Source organism: Copadichromis virginalis, linkage group LG3 (assembly GCF_057382275.1).
Source record: "Copadichromis virginalis isolate Kocher_CV1m ecotype Utaka linkage group LG3, C_Virginalis_male_GT1.1, whole genome shotgun sequence".
NCBI classification, from domain to species: domain Eukaryota; kingdom Metazoa; phylum Chordata; class Actinopteri; order Cichliformes; family Cichlidae; genus Copadichromis; species Copadichromis virginalis.
The window spans coordinates 13462561-13489999 of NC_140620.1; the positions used below are offsets into that span (position 1 = coordinate 13462561).

Consider the following 27439-nt stretch of genomic DNA (forward strand, 5'->3'; position numbering starts at 1 on the left):
TGTTTAAGTTGTTTGTTGCTGGTTTTTAGTTTGTTTTTTTGTCTTTTTGGAAGCTGACACAGTCTCTATGGAGATGGGTTTTTGGGGGGGTAGCAGGAGGAGAGAAGCTGCAGAGAAGCGTGTAAGACTGCAACTCTGCTTCCTGGTCCCAACTCTGGATAGTCATATTTTGGGGGGTTTAATAAATTTGTCCATATTTCTAGAAATGAGAGCTGCTCCAGCCAAAGTGGGATGGATGCCGTCTCTCCTAATAAGACCAGGTTTCCTCCAGAAGGTTTGCCAATTATCTATGAAGCCCACATCGTTTCTGGGACACCACTCAGACAGCCAGCAATTTAAGGAGAACATGAGGCTAAACATGTCACTCCTGGTCAGATTGGGGAGGGGACCAATCAGACCATTTTCTCGTAATGTTTTCTAAGTAAAGTATTAGCAAATAGATTCCGCAATCATGTTACCATTTTGTGCTAGTCATGGTCGTTTTTCTCAGTTTTTTTCACTTTTTTCACCCATGTTTCACCCTCAGCCAAACTGATTTACTCCGGAACAAATTAACACCGAAAAAAGCCAAACAATAACAATTTTAAGTTATCCGAGTGACTTATATATCATGTTTTACCCGAGTGGCGAAAGAGCAGGGGTCTGAAAACAGTGAAGCCGGGAGTCCGCTGCTCTCACCGGCTTGAGTGATCATTGAACCCCCCGGCTTGCTATCGAACAGGTGGGTAACAGACGTCTCTGAAAACAACGGTGCACTTTTGAAAATATGTGATACCTTGATAAAATATGCAGATATTTGAAGTTTACACAGCTACTTTCTCGCCTGAAAATGTCTTAAAAACTTATTTTGTCACCCAGAAAAAGTAATAAGAATAATGTTAAAAACTTAGTAGCAGCCACCATTGTTGGAAACTGGAATTGGCTGATCCGCGCTATGAATTCTGGTATAGGCAGGGCCATGAAGGACACAAAGGACCCATCCATCAAATTCAGGGAAAAGGAGTGCGCATTTGTCGGCTGCATTTGCAGGACTCTACGAATTGGGACAACCTTCGTCGCATCACTGTGACGTATTCGGCCTACAAATGCAGCCTCAGGAGGATGCAGCCCATGAATTTGGACACCACCTAACTGTGATGAGATGAAGTGTGAGGTTGTGAGAAAGTGTCTGACTGCATTCATAGATGTGTCCTTTCAGCTGCTCGCTCTGATCCAACCTTTAGGCTTCAGGGAGATGTTTGCTACGTTGGACTGTAGGACCATCAGAAATGTGTGCAGTAACAAAACAGGCAGCACTGAAAGCAGCTCTAAGTGTTTGTGTTGTTCAATGATTTGTGCACAACAACAACAATGGGACCTCTCTCATCCATCAGTCACCATGTGGACATTTTTCTGACACACTTTGAAGCTGATGGACGTTTTGTGTCTGCACTAAGTACGTTTTCAGCAGCTATGGCAGCGGCAGGATTCACTTTCACAGACTCACAACCACCAGCTTCACCCCTCCCCTCCCCCTCCAGCTGTAGGCTTTAACATTGAGTTTCCCCACACATGTTTACAGACGAGTTAGAGAGCAAGAGAAGAAGAGACGGATTCATAAATGTCTTTGTTTCTGCTCTAACCAAACAATGCTGCTCTACAACTCTAGACTACCAGCCACAAAGACAACAGCTGGAGAAACATCTGTCTACCTCTGACATCCACCAGCTCATCCATACAACAAACAAACATCAACAACCAGGAAGCAGCTTCACCTCTGATCACACACACACTCAACTCTACTCACTCACCTGGAGAAACCCTGAGGTAGATGATGCTGATGAGCTCCCATGAGTGAGTTTCTTCCATGTGAACATAACACTCGTATGTTTCAGCGTCATTAATCGTCACATCCTTCAGAATCAAAGACGCGTCTCCATCCTTCATCTGTCTGTCCTGCAGATCCACCCGGTTCTTAAAAGATGGATGCTGGTTGTCTGGATCGAAACGACCATGCTGGTACAAAAACACATTTTCTGGCAACAGGTCAGCTCTGCTCCAATACACACGTCTGATGTTTGGAGATCGACATGTCAGAGTGACGTCCTGTCCAGACTCAGCTGTGATGTTTTTCTGGTCTGAAAGAGGAAACAACACAGAGCAGAGAGGTTAAAGGTCAAAGTACAATTATGATCAGAATGATTGACTTTAAATATTTTCTTTATTTCCTTTGACATTTGAGTTTTCAGTCATGTTGGATTTAATGAACCTCTGAACATCCAGCAGGTCACCAGTGACCCACTGAGGGGGAATTTTAGCCTCATGCTAAACATGCGAAGTGTCAGAAATATGGCTGGTTATCGTCGCTGATTTCTAGAATCGATTCAATTCCGATTCACAAGGTCCCAAATTGATTCGATCCACGTTTCGATTCGATTCAGGGAAATTTTGCCTCCGTCAGAAATATTATAATTCTGATTATGTATCAGTACATTTCCATGTTTTTATATGTATATAAAAAGAAATCTGACACTTGTGAGACTTTATCAAAAGTGTAAGCATCACAGCAGATGCCTTTGTGTCAAAGTAACTGAGGATAAAACACAGAAAAACACAAAGGCAACTTTTCTTGTCTGGGATTTTATATCAGATAACCTTAAAAAAATATTTTGCAGTAGATCAAAAATGAAAGAAAACCATTAACATATGAACATTACCTGATGCTGTTGAAGTAAGGCAGAGTTTTTTCATTACACCCAAAATAAAAAGCAAACTGACCTCAAGTTTACAAAATTGTTGGAGATTGTGTGGAGAAATGGAAGCGGATCATTCTCATGTATTCTGGAAATGCATTAAAATTAAAAAGTATTGGGAAGACTTAAAAATGAATATGGATAATATTTTGAGTTATACATTCCCAAATACTTGCCAAGTGATGTATCTAGGAAACATAAAAGAATACATACAAAAAGAGGACGTGTATTTAGTCAAAATAATTCTGGCCGCAACAAAAAAAGCAATTACAAAGAAGTGGTTACATCCAGATCCTCCCACCCAGCGGGATTGGATCAGTATTGTAGAGGATATCTCAGAGATGGAAAAAATAACACTCAACATTAGACTGATGGGAGGTAAATACGACAGACTATGGAGGAAGTGGAAAACATTCAGAAGTGACACAAATGAAATAACATAATAGGTTTTCTTTTTTTTTTCTGCAATGTGATAAATGGAGAAAGATATGTAAACTCCAGACTCTGTTTGTTTATATGTATGTCTGTTTGTTATTTTCTTTACTGTATGTCCACAATGATAAAATAACCTAATAAAAATCAAAGTAAAAAAAAAAAAAAAAAAAAAAAAAAAAAGAAGTAAGGCAGAGCAAAGTTAGAGGTTTTATTAGAGGCACAGCTAAGCGTTTTGCAATTTTTGCATAACTTTAAGTTTACATTTGTCCATTAACTGTTAGGTGTGGCTGTGTGCAGACAGGAATAGGACCCAAGGTGCAGACTCCGGAGACAGTCATAAACTCAAAATGGCTTTAATGTGATACTCAAAATATAACATAACTGAAAAAACTCAAAACAAACTTAACCTGGAGAAATGACAGAACACACAGCTAGGAAAACGGTAGATCGCGACACGGACACAGAGAAACACTGGGCTTAAATACACAGAGGGAGCAATCAGGGAATGAGTAACAGGAGGGAAACACAGCTGGGGCAAATCAGGCCTAACGAGACAAGGGGAAGCAAACCAGACACATTAACATCAGACATGGACTTTCAAAGTAAAAGCTTACAGGGGAGACAGAGCAGCTAGAGAAGACAGAGACATAAACTATAAGACAGAACTCAAAGAAACCAAAGACTAGAAAGTATAAATAATATAATAAACTCAAAACCCCTGGGTCAACGACCCAGGCATCCTAACAGTACCCCCCCCCCCCCCCCTTAAGGGCTGGCTTCCAGACAGCCCAAACCAAAACATCAAAACAAAAAAAACAAAAAACAACCCAACCAGGGTGGGCGGCGGGGGAAACAGGATGGAGGGCTTGAAACAAAACCAAACAAGGAGCCAGAAACAAAAAAAAAAAAAAAAAAAAAGAACAAACAATGGAGCCTGGAAAGCAACAGAACAAAACACAGGAACAAAGTCCAAAACAACAGCACCAAGGCCCAGGCGTAGTCCAAAAGCAAACAAACAAAAGAGCTCACGAAAGGCTCAGAGGCCCAGGCAATAGTCTCAAAAAAGTTCAGGGGGGCCGGCCCGGAGGCTAACGGCACAACAGTCCAAACCCGGGCAGGTCAGGGGGGCGGCCCGGAGGCTGATGGTCCAATAGCCCAGAAAACAGGTCAGGAGGCCAGCCAGGCAGGAGGCACCGACGGCGACGGAGCAGATCAGGAGGCCGGCCGGGCGGGAGGCACCGACGGCGACCGAGCAGATCAGGAGGCCGGCCGGGCGGGAGGCACCGACGGCGACCGAGCAGATCAGGAGGCCGGCCGGGCGGGAGGCACCGACGGCGACGTAGTTCAGGGGGCTGTCCATGACGGCAATGACGTCCAGTCATCGGCCGGACAGGACGTGCAGGACGAGCAGGCCGGACAGGACGAGCAGGACGAGCAGGCCGGACAAGACGTGCAGGACGTGCAGGCCGGACAAGACGTGCAGGACGTGCAGGCCGGACAAGACGTGCAGGCCGTGCAGGAACAGACGAAGCTGAACACTCGGAGGCCGGACCAGGCGGAGCTACAGAGGCTGAGGTCGGATCAGGCGGAGCTACAGAGGCTGAGGTCGGATCAGGCGGAGCTACAGAGGCTGAGGTCGGATCAGGCGGAGCTGCAGACTCGGGGGCCGGATCAGGCGGAGCTGCAGACTCGGGGGCCGGACCAGGCGGAGCTGCAGACTCGGGGGCCGGACCAGGCGGAGCTGCAGACTCGGGGGCCGGACCAGGCGGAACTGCAGATGCAGGATCAGGCGGAGCTGCAGACTCGGAGGCCGGACCAGGCGGTGGAGCCGGTGGTAGCTGAACGGCCTCGCCAGAACCATCAGCAGACACTGGGACGTGCTGGCTGGGTCCTCCCGGACCCCCAGCTGACGAGGCAAGAGGCGGCTGAAGCGGTTCCTCGGATCCTCCAGCGAAGACAGGCGGCTGAACGGGCCCCCCCTCGGACCCTCCAGCGGAGACAGGTGGCTGAACGACAGGTGGCTAAACGGGCCCCTCGGACCCTCCAGCGGAGACAGGTGGCTGAACGGGCCCCTCGGACCCTCCAGCAGGAAGAGACGGCTGAAGCGGTTCCTCGGACCCTCCAGCGGAGACAGACGGCTGAAGCGGTTCCTCGGACCCTCCAGCGGAGACAGACGGCTGAGCAGCTAAGTGACCCCGTGGCTGAGCAGCTGATGAAAAAAATATAGCCCCAGAATAAATAGTCCCATGGCCCGAAGAAAAAGAAAAAGTGTCCTTTTTGCTCACCACAGCCGGTTGTTTTGACATTCCGGGGTCCAGCTGTGGGGTGACACGCCGGTGGTGCGGCCGCCGCTTCCTCCTCGGTGATGGCTCCAATGGGCCGGGCAACTCCAAGTCCGGCGGGCTGGGCAGCACATCTTTCTCCGAGTTGGGTAGGTGAGCGGTAGCAACAGGGGGATGCAGATCAAGCTCATTAAGGAAAAACTCCTGTATGAGTGGGTGAAGTGAGTACAAAAGCCAGGGGAGACCAGAACCCAGTCGCTGTAGCCGGTTCGCTACAGCACGCTGAAATTCCTCCCCAGAATGATTCAGCCACAGGTCACATAATTTATCCACTGAATAAATTATATCCTCCCTGAGCTCTTCAGACGGGGCGAGTGCTGCTGGGTCCATGTACTGGTCGCGATCTTCTGTTAGGTGTGGCTGTGTGCAGACAGGAATAGGACCCAAGGTGCAGACTCCGGAGACAGTCATAAACTCAAAATGGCTTTAATGTGATACTCAAAATATAACATAACTGAAAAAACTCAAAACAAACTTAACCTGGAGAAATGACAGAACACACAGCTAGGAAAACGGTAGATCGCGACATGGACACAGAGAAACACTGGGCTTAAATACACAGAGGGGGCAATCAGGGAATGGGTAACAGGAGGGAAACACAGCTGGGGCAAATCAGGCCTAACGAGACAAGGGGAAGCAAACCAGACACATTAACATCAGACATGGACTTTCAAAGTAAAACAGGAAACACATAACACAGACTGAACAAAGACACAGACTCGCACGCACTGCAACAGAGGGAACAGAGATGTGGGACCAGGGCAGACACAGACACTGACTGGACACGGGGATATAGCCACTAAGGACACAGAGACGCAAACTAGACAAGGGGATACAGCTGACAGGGGAGACAGAGCAGCTAGAGAAGACAGAGACATAAACTATAAGACAGAACTCAAAGAAACCAAAGACTAGAAAGTATAAATAATATAATAAACTCAAAACTCCTGGGTCAACGACCCAGGCATCCTAACATTAACATTTGTTTACATTTAGCCTATTGAACGGCAGAAATTAGGTTTTCATTTTGGAAGTAAGCAAAAGGGAAAAAAACACAGCGGCCGACAGCGCTGTAAACAACGGTAGACTTGTGCGTAATAAACAAGCGAATAATGCAGAAAACAGATTTTTAGATGGGAAACTGTTCTTGAAGAGAGAGAGAGAGAGAGCTCTGCATGAAGTGTGATTTTTATCGCAGTGAAAGCAAAAAAGCAAAACTAATTTATGACGATGTTTATGTGAAGCGTAGTTTGGATCTTCTTTTGCTGCTGGTTCAGTCAATATTGTTTGGAGAGAAATAAAACCTGCAGCTTCAGAATCTATCGCAAAAAGGAATGAGCAGACTGAGTAGTACAAAAAAATGTTTGCAGTTACTACAGTATTGCAAATTTTTTCCCTTACTATAAATACTAATAAAGTGAAGTGACCAGTGCAGATTGTACAGAGTACTTGTGAAGCTGCAGGGTAGCTTCTGAGTGCGTCCTGTGGACTGTGTTGTGTGTGTTTAAGTGTTGTGGTTGAGGTGTCGTATGGCTTGATGGGAGAAACTGTTTTTAAGTCTTGTAGTCCAAGCAGACAGACTCCTGTAACGTCTGCCAGGTAGTAACAAGGAGAACAGCTGATGTGCTGGGTGGCTGTGGTCCCTGATGATGCTGTGTGCTTTGCAGAGGCATCGTTGAAGACAAATGTCCTGAATGGCAGCAAGCCTCGTGCCAGTTTTGTGCTCTGCTGCTTTCACCACCATCTGTTTATAGCTATTTGGTGGTTGATGAAATTTTGTTTAACCTGAGATTCTGGCGTTTCGGGAGAAATAAAATTATATCTAAAAGTCGATTTTAATGAATCAATTTTATGTTATCCAAGCTAGAATCGATTTTAATCGATAAATCGATAATCAAACCCACCCCCAGTCAGAAACTACAAGATGTTAGCTTCCACAGAACAACAACATGTGCTGATAATAAGTGAACATAATGTGTGAGAGAAAGCAGCCTCTCATTATAAGACACTGTGAGTCTCTGCATGCTGCCTTTATGGAGCTACAGCTGTTTGTATACACTGAACAAAAAGCTTTGTAGCTGCATACTGACTCCTGACACTACAACACACCACAGACAAACTAAATCTATATGATAATAACTCATAAGTAATAAATATTATTCAAATATAAACCAGACTGATACTTTATTCCTCATTATCCCAGAAACAAATAGTTAAATCTCACCTGCAGAGGCAACCACGACAACCAGCAAAGTCCAGCAGAGTGATGCAGTTAAAGCAGACATGTCCGTGTTCTCAAGATCTGCTGATCTGACTTTTAGTTTGTTTAAGTGACCAAGTCTGATATTGATTCTGTTGCTCACTTAAAATGTGATTTTAAAATCTGAGATTACATTAAAGGTTCAAACAAAAATTTAATTCATCAACTATTGTAACAAATGTATTTCAGCCCGTCTACACTTGTCAGTCAACATATCGTAAGGAATTCAATATATAGTGTCTTTGGTAGGTTGGGCTATGGGACGATCATAAATAAGTGCGTCATAACGAAAGCAATGGGATGTAAAGCAGGTCTGCGTGTTTAACAGGTTTACAGGTGCGGGTTTCTTTTATTGACATAAGCCTGTATATCTACGGGTAGTTTCCAGTAGAAGGCTCTGCCGGATGTTGTGGCTCACATGTGCCAGAATGTTCTCAGTGAAGGTTAAAGCAAAACACCGGACTCTGACGAAGTTAACATATTGCAGTATTTGGAAGGCGTAGCGAGGTACATGTTTTAAGCTGTACTTGATTATTTAGATGATATTTCATTGTATTCTCTAGTTTTTGGATTTATGTTTAAGTTTATATTAATAAGACGCATCTAGGATATGTATTTTCTGTTTTCTGTTTCGTTTTCACCAGATACATGTATGTAAGTATGTGGTGAAAACGAAACAGAAAACAGAAAATACATATCCTAGATTATCTGATGATAAGTCAGACTTCATTAGCCGTGTCTTGGCCCAAACTCTGCTTCAGGTCACAAAATCAAGACTTCAGCATTACTGATTTACGAATAAATTCTTTACAAATCCTACCATGTGAATTCATGGATTTTTTTCACATTCTGTCTCTCACAGTTGAAGTGTACCTCTGGTGCAAATTACTGACCTCTGTCATCATTTTAAGTGGGGGAACTTGCACAATCGGTGGCTGACTAAATACTTTTTTGCCCCACTGTATCTCTGCAAAGGAAAGGGCATTTTTCTAAAGACAATGATAATGAGGGAATTCTTTCTGTGAATGAATGAAATATGAGCAGAATGTAAGGGCTAATAAAGCCCTTGAGGTGACTTTTGTTGTGATTTGGTGATATATGAATAAAATTGAATTGAATTGAATAAAGATTTACACATATACCTGTTGAATGCGTTTTTTTCATTGTTTTTGTCCCTGCAATCACAGACAAACCTCTATTTTTGAAGTGCCTTTGAGCAACTAATATACATCTTCCTCTGTAATATAATGCTGTGGGTAAACATGGCTGCTCTGGATTTACATCTGTGGATGGATGTGTTGATAAAATTATGAACCTGTATCTGCTGTGCGGACAGACCGATCACTGGAGTATTAAAGCTGCTCTTGAGTTTAAGTTTTATCCCCAGAATACTGAGTTTAGCCTCCATCTCCTATCTGTCAAACAATCTTCGACAAAAACTTGACTGGATTAGTGAGAATGACAGTTTTAGAATAAAGCCAAGAGTCACTGACTGCATGAACACATCAGGTATTCAGCAACTTCCTGTAAATTACAAGAAATCAGAGTAGAGGAGAGCAACTGAGTACACTTCCTCTTTGTGATGGAAGTGATTTTCTTCTTTATATTGTGTCAGATAAAGCCTGACAGCTTCTCTTGAATTCATTTCATATGCTGTTTTTTCACAGATGAAACCAGCCAACAGTAAATCAGATGCTTTACACTAACTGCACATGACATCCATCTGTAACCACTTCCTGTTGTTCCCAAACCATCTCTGAAATCCTCAGAAACTTAGAATACATCTCCCAGTTTTTAGGTCAAAACAGCTTTGAGCAGTAATCAGCAGGATTCTGGTGAACAGGTGTTGAAGTATAGGATGGAGCTCAGACTATTCTGGTCACACTGAGCAGTGACTGTTTGCTCATCTGCATCTGGACTTTGTACATGTTTTTTTATGTTAAGGTTATTTTTCATGCTGTTGTTTCCATTCATGTGTTCATCAGGAGCTCTCCTCTCAGTACTAAAACACTAAGTACACTTTGTTCCGGGAGCACGTGGCACACGCCAAAACGTACTCCCTGGCGTCCTTGTCCAAGGAGGGCCACCAGAAAAATCGCAGGAGGAAGGTGATGGTGCAGCGGACGCCTGGATGACAGGTGAATCGGGCAGTGTGGCCCCAGTGGAGCACCTGGGCGTGGACGGCAGCAGGGACAAACAACCGCTGCTGACCTATTGAACGAGCTGATCCAGCCTTTTGTTTGAGCTGCAGTCAGTCACACAAACAGACTGAACAGGATGTGCTCTGTGCAGCAGCTGCATGTAAAACAGAAGCAAAGCTGTTCCTGTGAAATGAAACTGAAAGCCTCTCTGAGCGTCTCCCTGCAGAGAATGGAGGCTGAGCTCATTCAGATCACTCAGCCTGCAGACAAACGGAGGAATGTTTGAGATGTGCAGATATACAGTCGGAGCTTTGTGTCGGCCCCTAAGGGCTCAGGGCCGTCCTGTAGTCATGCTATCAAGTGCATGACGGCTCTCTGCAGACACTTTGATTCCTTATTATGTAGATTTGGATTTGTTCCCCTTAATAACAAACACCTCTATTGAGAAACTGCATTTGGGGTTTTTCCTTGTTTAACATTTAAATGTGTTTGATCTGAAACATTTAAGTGTGACAACATTAAAAAAAAAAAAAAAAGGAAACCAGGAAGGAAACAAACATTGTTTCACACCTCTGTGTGTTTTTGTTTCCTTTCCATCTTATGTCCTTATATGTTGTTTGTTTGAAACTTGTGATTTGTACTTTAAAGTTCTTAGACTGAGCTCAAACACATAAACTACTAACTGTTCAGACATTAGAAATGAATTGTTCCTCTGAGTATTTTAAGCTCCCGTTGTGTTGCTTTTGTGTGCTGGTGTCACTGATGGCTGCTGCTGTGACAAAGAAGACACAAACAATTTGATTTAATCAGAAATCACTCTGGAAATGCTCAGAAAAAAGACAGTTCATGGTTTAAAGTAGATTTACTTTAATACTCCAACACTGTTATTAAGTTGTCCAGTCTGTGTATAACAGCACTGCCTGCATGAGGTCAAACTGGATCATTGAACATAATGTTTCTTGATGCGTGCCACTAGAAGAACAGTGCGCTGGTTTCAGTTATTGTGCAAATGTAAAGTCCAGATGAACAGAATCTACTTTTTTGGTATTGCACATAACAATTTTCATCCAGAAGACTTCATTAGACCTTCACACATGTCTGACCCTGATTTATTCCAAATTTTAGAAACTTCAGAGCGTTTCCAAAGTCTGCTTCATGTTTAATGATTATTATTATTGTTATCACTATTATTTATTTATTTTATTTTGATGTGTCATTAACTTTTAGTTGTTCAAAGTGTTTTTTCTTTGTCTCTGTGCTTTATGAAGTTATCAGGGATGAAAAATGCTGTAGAAATGAATGAAAAGCCCAAACATGGACTCACCTCAGTACTAAAAACACTAGGTACAGGAGTTTGTTTGGATTTTGCATAGATGAAAATGATAAAAACTGCTGACCTGTTGAACTGGCGATCCAGCCTTTTGTCTGAGCTCGAGTCAGTCACACAAACAGACTGAACAGGATGTGTTCTGTGCAGCACCTGCATGTAAAACAGAAGCAAAGCTGTTCCTGTGAAATGAAACTGAAAGCCTCTCTGAGCATCTCCCTGTAAAAAATGGAGGCTGAGCTCAGTCAGAGCTCACAGACAGCCATGAATGAAGGTGTTCTCATGGTTCAGCTGTGTTCACAGTAACAGTCCACGAACCCTAAGATGATCACGCTCCACCTGTCAGCTGGTTAAAAATCATCAGAAAAAGGTGAAAGTTCCTCAGAGACTCTTCATAGGCCGCTTCCTCCATTAAGAGGTTGTCTTTCCTTTTCACGTAAATGGCTTGCTTGACTAGGGGACCTAAGGGTACATCTTTCGCCATCTTTAAACCAATCTCTAAAGTACCATTCCTGTCCAAAGTCCTGGAGAAAATTGTTTTCCTTCAGCTCCAGGCTTTGCTGGACATTAAGGGGCATCTCAGAAACATTTCAGTCTGGTTTCAAAGCGCTGTATAGCACTGAAAATGTGCTTTCAAGTGGTCTCTTTTTAAAATCTTTCATTAACTGCTGACCCTGATATCTCATTTGAATGCTTTTAGATCTGAGTGCTGCATTTGATACAGTGGATCATGGGATTCTACTGTCAAGATTTGAGAGCAGTGAGGGTATTAAGGGAACCGCACTTGAATGGTTTAGATCTTATTTAACTGACAGAGGTTCTTCTGGTCGCTCTTCATTCACATCCATCCCCGTTACACGTGGGGTCCCTTAAGGATCTATCCTTGGCCTTGTACGTTTTTCCCCTTGACATGCTGCCATCAGGCTCTATTTTCAGAAAATACAGAATCTCATTTCACTGTTATGATTCTCAAATCTACTTTCCTCTCAAAAAGAATTCTACAGGCTGTTTAAATGTTTTGCTAGACTGCCTCGATGACATTAAATCATGGTTGGCAGTGGCGGTCCTAGCCTGTTTGGTGCACTGGGCGAACACTCCCTCTGGTGTCCCCTCCCCACACACACACATAAATCATATTAAGGACTGTACATTAACATAAAACTGTTGTACACACACACACACACACACACACACACACACACATGCATAGTATGCAAATGGCTACCAAACAGCCATCATAATTCGTCATACAATGAGAACAGGACAAATCAACAATTGACAATTGACTAATTAATATTAAAATCTGTAACATAATGTATTGTTTGGAGTTTAGTCTGTTACTGTTGCTATTTTTACCATTTCTTCTTGGAGCAACTGTAACCCACATTATCTCCTTAGGGATTAATAAAGTATTCTGATTGTTTCAGGATGACCTGCCATTATCCAATGACAAATCTTCTTACCTGCATCTTTTGCTCGTTTCTCCTCCTCTTCTTTTCTCTTTTTTCTAAACTTAGCACCTGATGGCTTTGGACTTTTCTTGTCCATCTTACATTGGTGTCACGGTCCGCTGTGACGGACCGAGTGGAGAATGCGTGTAATGGACCCAGGTGCGTACACAAGTGAGCAGACGGGAGTGAGCTTTAACAGAAGGCGAGCCTTTTATTGTGGCTGGTAACACAAGAGAAACAAACAAGAATAAGGGCAGCACAAAAGCAATAACTAAACAGAAACCTAAACTGGGAATGAACTAAGGTAAGGCTATGACTTAGACTACAACAGACCGGGCATGGAAACACGGAGGGTGGGAACACAGACGACGCGACACAGACTATAAGAAACACAGAGACTAAATACACATGAGGGATGATCAGGGGAAGTGGCCACACATGGGATCACAGCTGACACACATGAACCTAACGACAGGACAGGAGGAGTGAAACTGAATACACTGACAATGAATACAGACTTACAAAGTAAAACAGGAAACATGGAGATTAGACATAACAAGAACTAAACATAACCACGCAGACAGGACTCATGACCCAGGGAAACTTAGTACAGGGGAGATGACATAACTGACAGCATGAACTTGACAGTATAAGACACACAGACATAAACACACGAAGGGCAAGGGAGACTTAATGCAAGGGTAATAAATACAAATGGCTGGACTACCTTAGAGAACCTAAACAAACAATAAACATCAAAATAGGCTAAACATAACACACTGGGTCACACGACCCAGGACCATGACAATTGGTTTTAATTTTGCACTCCAGTATGAACACAAATCCCTCAACCCGAGGATCACCACAACATGATCTAATAGACCTACACCTTAGTTCAAAGATTTGCTTTGTCTAAGGTTTATTTCTCGGATTTCACACAACCCAGGATTCAAGTCATGAATAGATAATGGGCTCGTATTTACAACATTATAAATGAAATGTGCTCTATTTGGAAGCAGCTGGCCCCTCCCCTTTTGATGGGTTGTGTGTGAGACTTTAAATCATCAAACTGTAAATTATAAATTTTAAATTGTTATTGATCCCTTTACCCCGAGTCCTAAAGTGTATATTTATTTTCCTACTCTTCTTATATTTATTGTTTGGTTTTTTTGCACTGATGTAACTGGAGCCTCTTCGTCTCATCTCTCTGTACTGTGTATAGCAGAGATGACAATAAAGTTTACTTTGACTTGACTGCCACCATGTGGCGCAGGAATACTGTATATTAAACAAGTGTTTAAGGTGGAGTGATTATTTCCAGTTTTCTTGGTGATAGGCTCAGCTTAAACAGTTTTCTGAGTGAGGTGTGTCCTATTAGCTGTTTTATACTGTTTATACCTGTACTTTTATACTTGTAAGTTTGCATTATTTGTCATTTCGAACATATTGTTACAGATTTCTGTCCAGAAGTCAGAGATAGGGTACAGCCTTTTTCCCACTTTTCTATCTGTAGTTTTGTTATTATTATATTATTTAAATGAACTTATAAAGTTTAGAGGTTATTTTTCTGGCACGTGTGGTTTTCATTATTTCAGCTAATCTAGAGGAAGGCAGTGGACTGTTATTATGTTGATCTTTGATCTAATTATAGACTTTAATTATTGTTGCTGGAGGAACTGTTCTTCCCCAAACTCACACTGTCCTCCTGGACTACAGGACATAAATTCTCTTGATTCCTATCTGTTCCCACCAGTGGCGATTTTAGCCCATTTTTTGGGGGTGCTGAAGCACTCTGCTCTGGCTCTAGCGCCGTTGCTGCCAGAGCGATAGTGGCTGAGACGCAGCGGAGCGGAGGTGTGAGAGCCTGGCTTAAAACAGGACCTATTAGCTGCATTTAACCTTCACTTACTCTTTATATAGTTCGGTAGGACTCAGACCATGTTTCTTTTTAGATGAAAAACATTACACCAGGTAACCTGCAGTGTTGGAAACGTGTTTTCCGATGATGTTTGCTACCCTACAATCCGTCCTGCTCTGTAGTAAATTCAGCGACATTTGGCCGTCCTGTTGCTCCCATTGAAATGTATACAGCCTATTTAAAATCTGTCTGTAGCCTGCTGTTGTTACCACTGTCCTGTTTTTGTTTTGTCCTGTTTGAAATGTAATGAGAGAAGTTGGTTATTTTGTCATATGTGCATGTGGCAAGATTAAACCCAGGAACAACATTCAGGTAAAAGTGTAAGATCAAATGACCTGCCAATAAAGGATAATGTTGGATCGGTGTTTCAATATTTATAGCTTACATGTGGTTTGGTTATTTGCCTTTTGGTTGAAAGTACACTGAGAGAGGACTTTTTGTTAGTGATCTTAATAGCATTTGTTTTTTCATATTAATGTAATTTTTTCATCTAATTGAATCTATTTGTGTATGATTGTCAGTCCAAAGAGGGAGAGAGGAAAAGAACCTGAGGAGGAAGTACAAGGTCAGGAAGAACCAGATACGAAAACAGACAGGTAATAGTGACAGGCACAACAGAAATCCACTCCACCTTGCCTGGATGGGCAGCTCTCTGGGTGCTCAGCGCCCCCAAAGCTCTGATCCTAGAATCGCCCCTGGTTCCCACTGAACCCACAGGCTTATTGTACATTTTGAATTCTGGGTTATGCAAAACTGGTCATCATCACCCTTTTCTTTACATGGTGATTTTTTTTCTTTGCTTTCCACCACTGTCACACTGTCAGAGTTTTGCAATAGGAATGGTTTTATTTCCAAAGAAAAGAATGTCCACATTCTCACTGCTAACACAAATTCAAACACACCTGTTAAAATGAAGAAAAGGGATTGAAGCACAAATACAAACTGGAAGGTGGGACTAAGGTTTCAGCAGTTGTAATGAATAAGGTTTATTGACATTATTAACATATTAGGAGAAGATTTGATAAACAAAGAAAGAAAAATACCACTGTTGATCACAGTTGGATTTACTCTATTGTGTGTTTTGTCTGGGCTTTTTTTCGTGAATGAACTGAATGAATTATGGAGGTGAAGAGGAAGCTCTCTGTACAAAAAGAACAATGACAGTTTTTACAGGATGTTGTGTTTGTTCTAAACATTTCATTTTGCTGTTTCATTGTGAAATAATTTAACTTTCATAGCAGCAGTAAATAGACGTCATTCATGACACTGAGATCTGTGAGCTCAGCAGAGTGAACTCAGATTTTCAAATTAAAATATTCTTTTAAAAATGAGCAAAAAAAAACAAAACAGAGAGACTTGCTCTCAGTCCAGGATGTCCTTTATTGCGTCCATCCTTCTCTTGTCCTCCTGTGTGACCTGCAGGTGAGAAACAGGTGTGAGGTGTCAGCTGTCAGGTAGGTGATGATGAAGAACAGAACAGAATCCATTTGCTCTTCAAACTGCTGTCAGACATTATCTACTGCACTCTGATCACATCACTCAGACCAGCTGCTTTTACAAAGTCTCATTGATGGGTCTGTCTAGCAGACCACACCAGATACAGAGTAGGTGTCCGCCACTCCCCTGCACCTGTGTCAGTTTCCCAGGTAAGGGGGGCTGGGGCCCAGTTGGTCCCTGCTTCAGTTTCCGGGGCCGGCTGGTCCCTGCACCCGTATCAGCTCCTTGGGTGTAGACAGCAGCTGTCCAGTCGCTGCCAAAATCTGCACCGACCCCCGAGGTGAGGTCCGCCAGGACAACGCTAACCTCCGCACCTGTACCCACTCCTCGGGTGGGAGTGGACCAACTTCACAATCTCTTTTGCAGCCCATAGCTCAGCCATTAGCCCCGCTACCTGTAGCAGTTCAGCCTGCTGTGCAGTCGCCCTCAGTTCAGCCCATTTACAACATGATCCGAAGATCCGTTGTATATGAGCAGGAATAGTTTAAAGTTATGGCTGAACTGTCCCAGGCATCTTCTGTTGCCCAACTACAAATGGGTGGACCTCCAGGTCAACGGAAAGCCACGTGACCGTGAGAGTTCCTTATATCACAGTGCAGTGGTAGATACAAAGCCCTGTACTGCCCTATATTGCACCTTAATTTGTTTTTATATAATTGCGTGGAATGAGTCTTGAGCTGAATTTTTTAATAGGCAAAAAATATTTAATATATTTAAATAAGTTAATAAGTAAATGTTAAAATTTTTTCTTTTTTTCTTTTTTCGCTGATCCGAAAATTGATCCGATCCGTGACTTAAAACCGTGATCCGATCTGAACCGTGAGATGTTTGATCCGTTGCACCACTACACACAAGTGTAATGTTTTTGACTCATCTAGCTGATTTTTGTCCACATTCAATCATGCCTCACCTCACAAAGGCCTATTCTGTGTTTTTGAGTTAATACACAAGTTCCTTAAGATTTAACTCGATATCACTGCAAAGTGTGTAATAGACAGTCCACCAGCATTCAGAAGTTGCAGGAAGCTGCAGTGACAGTAGAGAGATTTTCCTGTGTCCTGGGCCCCTTGGCTCATGCTGGACTGCCAGTTGCCTCTGTTTCTCTGGCAGGGGTGTCAAACTCAAATACACAGTGGGCCAAAATTCAAAACTGGAACAAAGTCGCAGACTAACGTTAATATTTATTGAAATATATTTATTCCTCCAGATATAAGAATGAATCTTTTCTCAAACACGTTTTGCTGAAAAACTGAATATGGAACAAGTTCTGCTCCAATTATTTGGGTAAACATAATAAACACTTTGATGGCCTATAAGTGAAAGTGAAAACGTGATAAACCAATAATATAATTAATAAATAATAAATAATTATATTTTTTGATAAGTGAAGTTCACTGAACTGAAAGGAAATTTTGGTTTGATGATGGTTGACATGTTTTCCAAATAGAAGTTTTTCCTCTAGTGAGGAGATGCAGGTGCAGCAGAGCATTGCTGGAAGAAATGATCCCAAGGGTGGAATCTCCTGAGAAATCTTCAGAGACCCAGCGAGAAGTAGGGACCATAGCTGACAGCCCAGGCAGGGGTTGAGGTCAAAGGTCATGCTGTTTGGGGACCAACTGGTCATCATGAGAAGATTCTGGAACCACAGCAATGACCATAAAGCTGCACTGGATGGAGAGCTGTGCCACGGGGCTTTCCAGAGGTAATCACGAGGAGATTGTGGACAACAGATGGATTCTGAAGGATGAGGGGAGCGTTCCAAGCTCCAATCGACAGTGCAGAGAGGAAGTTCAAGGATGGCATCGTGATTCTGTGAACAGAAAGCAGAAGCTATGGTGGTGACGGGGAATGACTGACAGCAATTTCCTATGAACATCACCTAATGCTGTGTCACTGTGCTATGCATGCTTTGACACTCTGAAGAGGGTCTTCCTTTGTGTCATTGTTGTTGTCATTTGCATCATGAACAAGACTGCTGAAGTGACTCAACAGGTGGGGTTACAACAGCAGTAAAATCATTGAATCCAATACCCTTTCCAAAAAAGGTTTTCTGCAGAGACGAAAGGACAATAGAGGAGTCATAAGTATCCCCCCACAGGAAGAATGCATGAAATGAGGTGATGAGGGTTGATAGAGGCCATAAAACAGGAGTGCTGACAAAGGCCTGCAGCCTTGAAGATAACTGAAAGCCACATTGACAAACAGCAAAACTAACTGGTGTGTTTGTTATACCCATGTCTGCATACATTTGGACTCTGGTCATATGGACAGTGATAGAAACAACTGGAAGAGACATTTATGAAGCTCTGAGGAACTCAAACCACTCTGCATGTGTGATTTACACACCTGGAGGAGATGCACCACAAAGCTGGAATGATTTTGCAAATGTTAATTTCTATGTTTGACTGTTAACATTCATTTGCTTACTTGGAGGGTGTCAATGGAAAATTGTATTTAGTAGTCAGTATAATCTTTTAGTGATATAAGTTTGCATATGGTAGAATGCTGCATGTAACATTCTAGGGTGTTCACCCCACATCCTAGGAGCATGAGAGAGGTCGTACCTTGTCTTATTGTTTTATGGTAGGATTAACGTAGCTATGTCTGTTTTAGTCTAAGTGCCTTTTGGTTTGATGAACTGCTGGACTTTGAGACCAGCAGGTTTAGGGAAGATCTTATGGGGCCACACTCTGACACCCCCCCCCCCCCCCCCCACACACACACACACACACCCAATGAAGTATAAAATAAAGACCGGGGCAGTTTCTCAGGCGCGAGTCTCTCAGTCCGGAGACTGCCCTTGCTTGCAAGAAATTCTGTGTGTTTCTCTTCTCTGAGTCTTTGCTGAAGAAGTATTTTAGAATATATTCCTTAACAGAGAGAACGATGCTCGTCACAGTTCTCTCCCTCATGCACGAGCAACACAAAGAGCTCTGGTGACTTGCGTCTTGTTTTTGCCATTGTAGTAGAATTGTCTTGGCGTTCCAGCAATAGGTCTGTGCTAGATGAACGTATCAGCAACCTTCAAACACGTGTGGAGAATTCATTATTTCTTTGACAGATTCTTTAGTAAATAACAGAAAAAAGAAAGTAAGAGAAAAATCACCTGCACAAGTGCCGAGGTAGGTCTCCCTGCAGAATTGGTTTTCCCTTCATCAGGAGCAGCGCTGGGCTGTTTAAATCACGGACAAACAGGATCCTACAGTTGTTTATGTTTTTAAACCCATTTTGCACAGAGAGGCATTTTTTGGAAAATGCATTGATAGTAATATTGAATATTATTACACATCAAAAAAAATAACTACAGTAAAATAATCACATCGTGACGCCTCTGCCTTTCTAAATGGAGGGACAGTAACTGTGTGTGTATGTAAGCGTGTAAAACCTGAAGATGGTAAGATTAACAGTATTTTGTCTCTATCTGCCATTCTGCTATTCATCTCAACAATAACGTGGCGCACAGCGTGGCGTGAAAATAGCCACATGCAATGGAGCAAAATATGGGTGTGTGTGGTTGGAGGATGTGTTCATGCGCACAAAGGGGGGGTGGAAATTTTTCTTGTGAAACAAAGTTTGGGAACCACTGGTTTAAACGATGTTAGCTCAGAAATATTAGCTTCTGTCATGACTGATGAAGTTACTGGTTAATAAAGTTTCCAGTAAAGTGTTTAATCGCAGCCACAGATTGACTCTAAATATCCAGTTTTTCTTTAGTGCATCTGTAATACATATGTGCAAGTTTCAGTGCTTCGTTTAAACTGTATGATACTTATACTGACCCAGGGTCAGTGTAAAATACAATCCTAGCTGTGTGAACAAAGCCTGGCTCCTTTAATCCTGCATGACAAACCTCAGGATGCAGGTTATTATTACTCTTTCCTGCTGGCACACCTGTCACACCTGAGAGTCAGCTAGAAACTTACAGTGACGTGGACATCATGCAAAGACTGCCAGACTCTGTAATACTGCAAATGATCAGTGACTCAGGTTAACAAAAAAGAAAGTAAGAGGAAATTTAATTCTATAAAACGTGAAAAATTCCACACACATGTAACTCACCACTGTGTGAACATCACAGGGGAGAAATCGTTTCTCTGAGTCAGAGATGAGTGTCAGTAACACAGAAGTTGTCATGGTCCCCGCACCTCTCCAGCTGACAGCAGTCAGGCGCTTTGTTTTGTTTATTCTCCTCTCTCGCCTCTGCTCTCCCTTTCTCTCTCGTCCTCTCCCACTCTCTCTTTCTCCTGCCGGGGCGGAGCTCAGTATGGGCTCCTGCTCCTGGCCCACGCACCTGGAGATGATCAGCACACCTGCCGCTGATTATGAGAATTGGAGTCCTACTTAAGATGGCGAGTCTGCTCTACTCGTTGCTGGATCGTTGAGCCATCAGCGTCAGTCGTCCTGCACTCTGCAAAGTTTGTTCGTGTCTGAACCAGGAGACTAACTGTTTCTCTGTCTGTGTATAGATTTCCCCTGGACCTGTTTTCCCTGTGCACGGTGACTGAGCGTGAGCAAGAGTGATGGAGGAAAGAAGAGGAGCTGTGTGTGGTTGCGAGGGCTGTATGGAAATCTCCCCTCCCTGGACTCCTGCCCCTTTCACTCCCGGACCCTGGAACCCCTTTTTCCCAGACACCGTTGTGTGTGTGTGTGTGTGTGTGTGTGTGTCACCGTGGAGAACACTGTAAATAAATTCACTTTTGATTTGAAGAAACTTGTGGTCTGCGCCTGAGTCCGCTCCACTAATCGTGACAGAAGTAAAACTCAGTGTCATGCAGTGACTTTTACACAACCAGATCAGATGAACCAGCTCACACTAAAACATTTTGCTGCACTCTTTACACTTATTTCTTTTCTTTCTGCTTTCTGAGATAAAAGCTCTTTATCAGTAACTTTTACAGCTTCTGGCAGGTTAATGTCTGAACTTTGGAGTGAAACACACCCTTAGTTAAAAGTCAAACAGCAACATTTGTCTCCTCCCCTCACGTCACTCAAATGTGACAAACCAGGAAACAGGAAGTTCCTCCTCCTCAGTAAAGAGAGACGCACAGACGATCAGACTGAGCTCAGACCAAACTAGCAGCTTCCTCTGAGTGAGTCCAGCTACAGGAGAGAAAAGTGGAAAACTCCAACACTGCTGCTTCAAGCTGCTGACGCTCCACACACTGAATGTGAGTTTGAGCAAAAACACGACTCAAAGGAAGTTTCAGTGAAGGTGGTAGAGGAGGGAGGGGAGCCAGGACTGACTGTACTTCCTGTCTGCTGTTTTCAGCTTCACTCACAGACTCAATGGCTTCCAGATCAGAGGAGGATCTCTGCTGTCCGGTCTGTCACGAGGTCTTCAGAGATCCTGTTATTCTGTCATGTAGCCACAGCTTCTGTAAAGACTGTCTGAAGAGATGGTGGAAAGAGAGACCAACACACGAGTGTCCAGTTTGTAAGAGAAGATCTTCAAAGGATCCACCTTTAAATCTGGCTTTAAAGAACCTGTGTGAGTCGTTCTTACAGGAGAGAGATCAGAGAGCTTCAGAGGCTCTCTGCAGTCTGCACTCTGAGAAACTCAAACTCTTCTGTCTGGACCATCAGCAGCCAGTGTGTCTCGTCTGCAGAGACTCAGAAAAACACACCAATCACAGATTCAGACCCATCGATGAAGCTGCACAACAACACAAGAAGGAACTTCAGGAAACTCTGGAGCCCTTAAAGAAGAAGTTAAAGGTTTGTGAAGAAGTTCAAGTGAAGTTTGATCAAACAGCAGAACACATTAAGGTCCAGGCCCGACACACAGAGAGGCAGATTAAGCAGCAGTTTAAGAAGCTTCAGCAGTTTCTAGCAGAGGAAGAGGAGGCCAGGCTGGCTGCACTGAGGGAGGAAGAGGAGCAGAAGAGTGGGATGATGAAGGAGAAGATGGAGGCTCTGAGCAGAGAGATAGCAGCTCTTTCAGACACAGTCAGAGCCACAGAGGAGGAGCTGAGAGCTGAAGACGTCTCATTCCTGCACAACTACAAGGCTGCAGTGGAAAGAGTCCAGCGCTGCCCCCTGCTGGATGATCCACAGCTGCCCTCAGGAGCTCTGATAGACCAGGCCAAACACCTGGGCAACCTGACCTTCAACATCTGGAACAACATGAAGGACATGGTCTCCTACACTCCTCTCATTCTGGACCCAAACACTGCTCATCCAAAACTCATCCTGTCTGAAGATCTGACCAGTGTGAGAGAAGGAGGAGAGAGGCAGCAGCTTCCTGATAATCCAGAGAGGATTGATCGTTTCTATTCTGTCCTGGGCTCTGAGGGCTTTAACTCAGGGACTCAAAGCTGGGATGTTGAAGTTGGAGACAGTAAATGGTGGGGACTGGGTGTGTTAGCAGAGTCTGTGCAGAGGAAGGGAGACATAGACTCTGGATTATGGATAATATGGTTCTATAAAGGTAAATACTACACACACTCACCATCAGCAGAATCTGCTCTCTCAGTAGAGAAGAAGCTCCAGAGGATCAGAGTGAATCTGGACTGGAACAGAGGAAAGCTGTCGTTCTCTGATCCTGATACTAACACACACATACACACCTTCACACACACTTTCACTCACAGGATGTTTCCATACATTAACACTGATGATGGTGGTAAAGTGAAGGTGTGTCCGTTGAAGGTGTCAGTGTCAGTGCAGCAGATGAGTTGAGGATGATGATGTTTCTAATGTTGTTTCCTGTCAGTGAGTTGAAGCTGTTAAACTGCAGCTGTCCTCCTGCTGCCTCGTTGTTCCAAAGCTCTTTGTTTCTCTTTTAGTTTCACTCTTTCTTTCTGTTTCTGCTGTCCACCTTTTCACATGGAAAATCATTTCACTGTTTCTCACTGAATGACTCCCCAAACTAGATTTGAAATTCTATCAAGTTTCTAATCATTACAAGTGATTCATGTTTCTATTTGATGTGTAAATGGAGATGATTTAGTTTGCTGGGATATGGACTGACATGTGTTGAATGGGAGGAGCAGTTTGTTGTTGTCTTCTTGTCTGTTTATGACAACAATAAATATGTTGTTGAAACAATGATTCATGTTTAACTCCATATATGAAATGTTTCTGATCTTTGAATTCTGTTTGATTAAAGACTTTCTTCATGACACAAATGAGATTTCAGTGTATTAATAGAACTAAATAAGCTCAGAGTTGAAAGGCTGGAGTATTATGTACGTGCTTCACTGTCAGGATCTTCAGGGGGATTCAAAGGGAAACATCAAACTGCTGTAATGAGATAAACTAGTTGGGCTGAACACACTTATCTGTAGTTTGTCTCCATCCAGGATCATCAGAATATAATGAACATGTGTGAAGAGCCACAAAATGCTGCTGCCCTCTCAGCATGATGAGCTCCAGCCTTTGTTAGCAGGACAACAGGAAACATGAGACAACTTTCAGAGACAGTAACCAACTGTGGCCACAAGATGGCAGCAGCTGATCTGAGATCCTTTATTGGACAGAAGGACTCTGCTCTGTGACGTCATCAGAGAGACGGCCTTCACTCTGATAGATCTGACGTCATGTCTGCACTGCGATGATGAAAGCTGATAAACACATTGTTATTGATCCATGAAATCACCTCTGTCCTCTCAAGTGTAGCTGTTTACAGAGCTGAAGAAGTCCTTCATCATCAAAACAGACAAACATGTATTTCCTGTATTAAGTGACGTCATCCTCACTCTGACCTCTTACATACATTCTGTTCAGTTTTCCTGCTGTAAGAAATAAAGTGTGTGAAAATAGAAATGCAGGGAAACATCCATTAATCACAGCTGAGCCGTTTGTTTCTGACTCACATTCAATGAGGCTTCAGGTGTAAATACCTCAGAAGTGTTTGTGAGTTCAGTAGAAGCAGACCCAGTCGACCATCATGGCCTCCACAGCACTACACAATGCAACAGAAAGGCCTTCATCATCTGCTGAACCACCTCTGAACCACGACGCTCTCCCTGCATCTAAAAGCTGTTAGTCAGGATGAGATGCTGCTGTGATCGCTCACAATTTACCTGTGAGACCTTTGTAAATATTGTCTTTGTTTCTGGAGGAAACACCTTTAGTCTGTTTGTATTTGGAGTGCAGATCTGGGCGTCCATCACTTTAACCTGCACACGTTTAGTTATTGAGTGTAGTTGATGTTTGGCAGCATTTTATAAGTGACAGTTCATGAACGGTGAAGGAACAGAGGACGCCTGACCATCCTACCTGTGTCAGTAAGAAGACTTTCATCACAACTTCACAACTTAACACAACTGAAACCTGAATTCAGTGTTGCATAGTTTACTAACAGTGTGTGCTGACACTGAAGTTAGCAGTTTGTTTCCTAAGAGCTGCTGGGACAAACCACAGTGAGCGGCTACAGAGTTTAGTTAAGGTGGTTCTAACATGTGACCTGTTGAATTATTTACAGGGATTTATTTTTCATTTAAAGCATCATTTGTGAAGTTTTTATGAAGTTTACTTCTTTTTTGTTCTTTGTGTAACGTTTAGATTTTCTTCTCTTGTGTTTTAACTCTTCAGGTTTCCTGTAACAGAGATGTAAACCACCGTTTTCTGATGCTGCTGCACTGTGACATAAACACGGCCACTTTATTAGGCACACCTTGCTGACTGCAGGTTATAACCCCTGCTGGAAACATCCCCACAGATTTGGATCCTTATTGCCATGACAGCACCACACAGCTGCTCCAGATGCTGCAGGATGCTGGTCAGGGCTCTAACAGTGAAACTTTACTGAAAGTAAGAAACCTGAGAGGAAATAAACTTTGACTTTAGTAAGCTGAGCTCTGAAGCTGTGATGGAGCTCAGTCGGTGTGAAGGCGGCTGCTGTGTAACAAACGTTTGTCTGAGGTGCTGCGACTGATCGTGGTCATGTTTATTTAAAGAAGTCGGTGATGAAGCAGGCTGTGCAGTCCGAGCTCTTCATCAGTTAACAGTCCTCCAGAGCTGCTGCAGGGAGCTGACTGTCCTCCAGGTGGCGCTAAGTGAACAAAGTCCAAAGAAATAAACTTGGACTGTTTTTTGAAGCCTAAATAAAATGTGAATAAACTTTATAGATACATTTGAAACCAGCTACTCTGTGACTTTACACACTCACACAGTAACAGAGCTGATTCCTGATTGGAGCAGCACAGAGTTAGTCTTCTTTTCTGGCTGTGGATTGGTTCGTCAGGATTTCCTCCTTTACAGGTTTAAAAACAATCTCTGTTTCTACATTTTTTGACCTCCTTCTTGTGTCTAAAGGTGAAGCAGCACCAGCCTCCTCTGATCCTCATGTTGTAGCTCTGTGTGTCCAGCAGGGGGCAGAACACCTCCAAACTGTGCCAGCAGCTCTCACTGTGAGCTCAGACGTTTGTGGACACTCAGTTTGTTTGAACATAGTAAATAATCAGAGCTTCTCACACTGTTTATGGGGACACCACCTGCCCGAGGGTGTACTGTGTCAGAGAGGTGGTGTATGGTGCTGGGTGTAGTCTCTCTGCTGGTTCACAGTTTTTACTGAGGAGCTGTGTTCATGTCAGGACGGTTTCGTCTGATCACTGTGGTGCAGTTTGGTTTACTCTGTTTCTGAGTGTTTGTAGGATCAGTCTCTGCAGGTCACCTGATACCTGGCAGTGAAGTGTTTATGAATCAGCTCCGTCAGATTTAATCCAACAGAATAACATGTAAAACACTCCAGGGCTTTTACTCTGAAACTTTCTCCAGAGCTGTCTGGAGTTTTCTTACATTAAAATATTCTGGGATTACCAGACTGTCCACATCATGTGTCCTACAAAACTTTCATCCACAAATATACCCTGACATTAAACCCAAATAGATCTGAGAGCGAGTCATTAGTATCAGTACTGTGTGTGTGTGTGTGTGTGTGTGTGTGTGTGTGTGTGTGTGTGTGTGTGTGAGAGAGATATTCAGGTAACTTACTGGGTTACTGCACATGCTCATACCTTTTCAGAACAACAGGTGCAGTTTGGTGTTTTACTGCCTCCTGCTGGAACAATGATGGCAGCTCTCAAGACTTTATTGGTTATTGTCATTTCGTGTTACACAGCCTGAAACGAAATACTGTTCCTCAGCAGCCTCTACAGTGCAATAACCAATATATTTTAAAAAGAATAAATACAGTTTAAAGGGAATAAGTTTAAAAAAGAGCAGCAAAAAAGGCATAAATAGCTTAAAATCTAAGTTCTAAAAAAAACCTCCAGTTTTTATTAATATTTTATTATTTATCAAATTATTATAAACTAAAAATATTTTTTACGTGATAAACGACTTCAGTGCTTCGTCCATGACCTCCTGAAGGTAAAGGGCCCAAAGAGCCAATCAGCAGCTCTGAAACAGGAAATATGACTCATGGAGAAGTTCACAACAGTTTCAGCTGCCAGTTGTACTCATCACCATGGAGACGGTCTCCATGGTGGAGGCAGAGTGACAGTGTTGTAGATGCTGCATTTTGAAGCCTCAGTGTTTATGTTGTGCCCTTAAACAGGGGAAATAGTGAGGAGAGGTGAAAGAGCGGCACAGACACGCAGCTCTCACTCTCACTCGTCTGTATTGAGTGAAGGAGGAAGCGCGCGAACCCACCTACTGGAGCCCTGAGGCATTAACAATGGATCGACGCACAATCAACCCAGGCAAAACTTTCACTACTTATCTCCCTCTATATTCCCACTGCATATTCTATTCGAAAACAGTCAAAGCAACAAATAAAACATTAATAAGGGCATGACATGAAATGTAAGGAACAGAGATGTACAACTTCAAAACTAATCAAATTTATGATCCACCACATTTATATTTTTGTTCACAGCCATGTACACATCAAACTCTCATCTTTCTGTCCAAAAACAAAACAAAAAGATTCCCTGTAAATTTGACCTTTTCCTTCAACTGTCCATTATAGCGTGGTCTTCCTACTTATCTTGACACAATACTCAGTCGCGTTGCCTGCTGCAAACTTAAAAGAAGTCTGACGAATGAAGTGACTGTGAGTGTGTCTGACGTCACGGTGTGTGTGAAAAGGTATCCAGCTGGGGCAGACATGATTCTGCAGGTCACCTGCCCAGTGGACAAAAAGAAATAAAATAGTTGTGTGGATGATATATGAATGATAATACGAAGAGTGTTTTGTGTCTCTCAGCCTGAAACAACTGTAATGCCACTTTCTGTTTTGGAGAAAGGACAGTTAAAAAAAGATGTGTGTTGTTTTAAGCAGTGATGAGAATAATGAAGATGTGATGAGAGAGCAACACAAAAGTATAAGTACAGGGATGATGCTCTTTACAGGAAGGGACAGAGCAGACTCTACCTGCTGAGGCGGCTGA

The 27439-nt window shown here is 43.0% G+C and overlaps 2 protein-coding genes across 2 annotated transcripts in view; one reads left to right on the forward strand and one right to left on the reverse strand.

The window, feature by feature from the left end:
- The window catches only part of LOC146712896 (coxsackievirus and adenovirus receptor-like), a 147229-nt gene extending 139272 nt beyond the window's left edge, over window positions 1–7957 (reverse strand). Inside the window, exons 1-2 of the mRNA XM_085445090.1 lie at window positions 7734–7957; window positions 1791–2117 (exon numbers count right to left, since the gene is read on the reverse strand). Of these exons, the coding sequence (XP_085301216.1) occupies window positions 1791–2117; window positions 7734–7794 (388 nt within the window). The 5' untranslated portion in view covers window positions 7795–7957. The remainder of the gene's footprint in view (window positions 1–1790; window positions 2118–7733) is intronic.
- A 13420-nt stretch (window positions 7958–21377) lies between these two features.
- On the forward strand, window positions 21378–23161 carry LOC146712905 (nuclear factor 7, ovary-like). The gene has a single exon (XM_085445467.1). It carries the CDS (start codon window positions 21390–21392, stop codon window positions 22779–22781), a length of 1392 nt encoding a protein of 463 aa, XP_085301593.1. The 5' UTR covers window positions 21378–21389; the 3' UTR covers window positions 22782–23161.
- The last annotated feature ends 4278 nt before the right edge of the window (window positions 23162–27439 follow it).

Excerpts from the sequence above, each read along its gene's own strand:
- LOC146712905 (XM_085445467.1), top strand. The coding sequence starts at position 21,390 with ATGGCTTCCAGATCAGAGGAGGATCTCTGCTGTCCGGTCTGTCACGAG.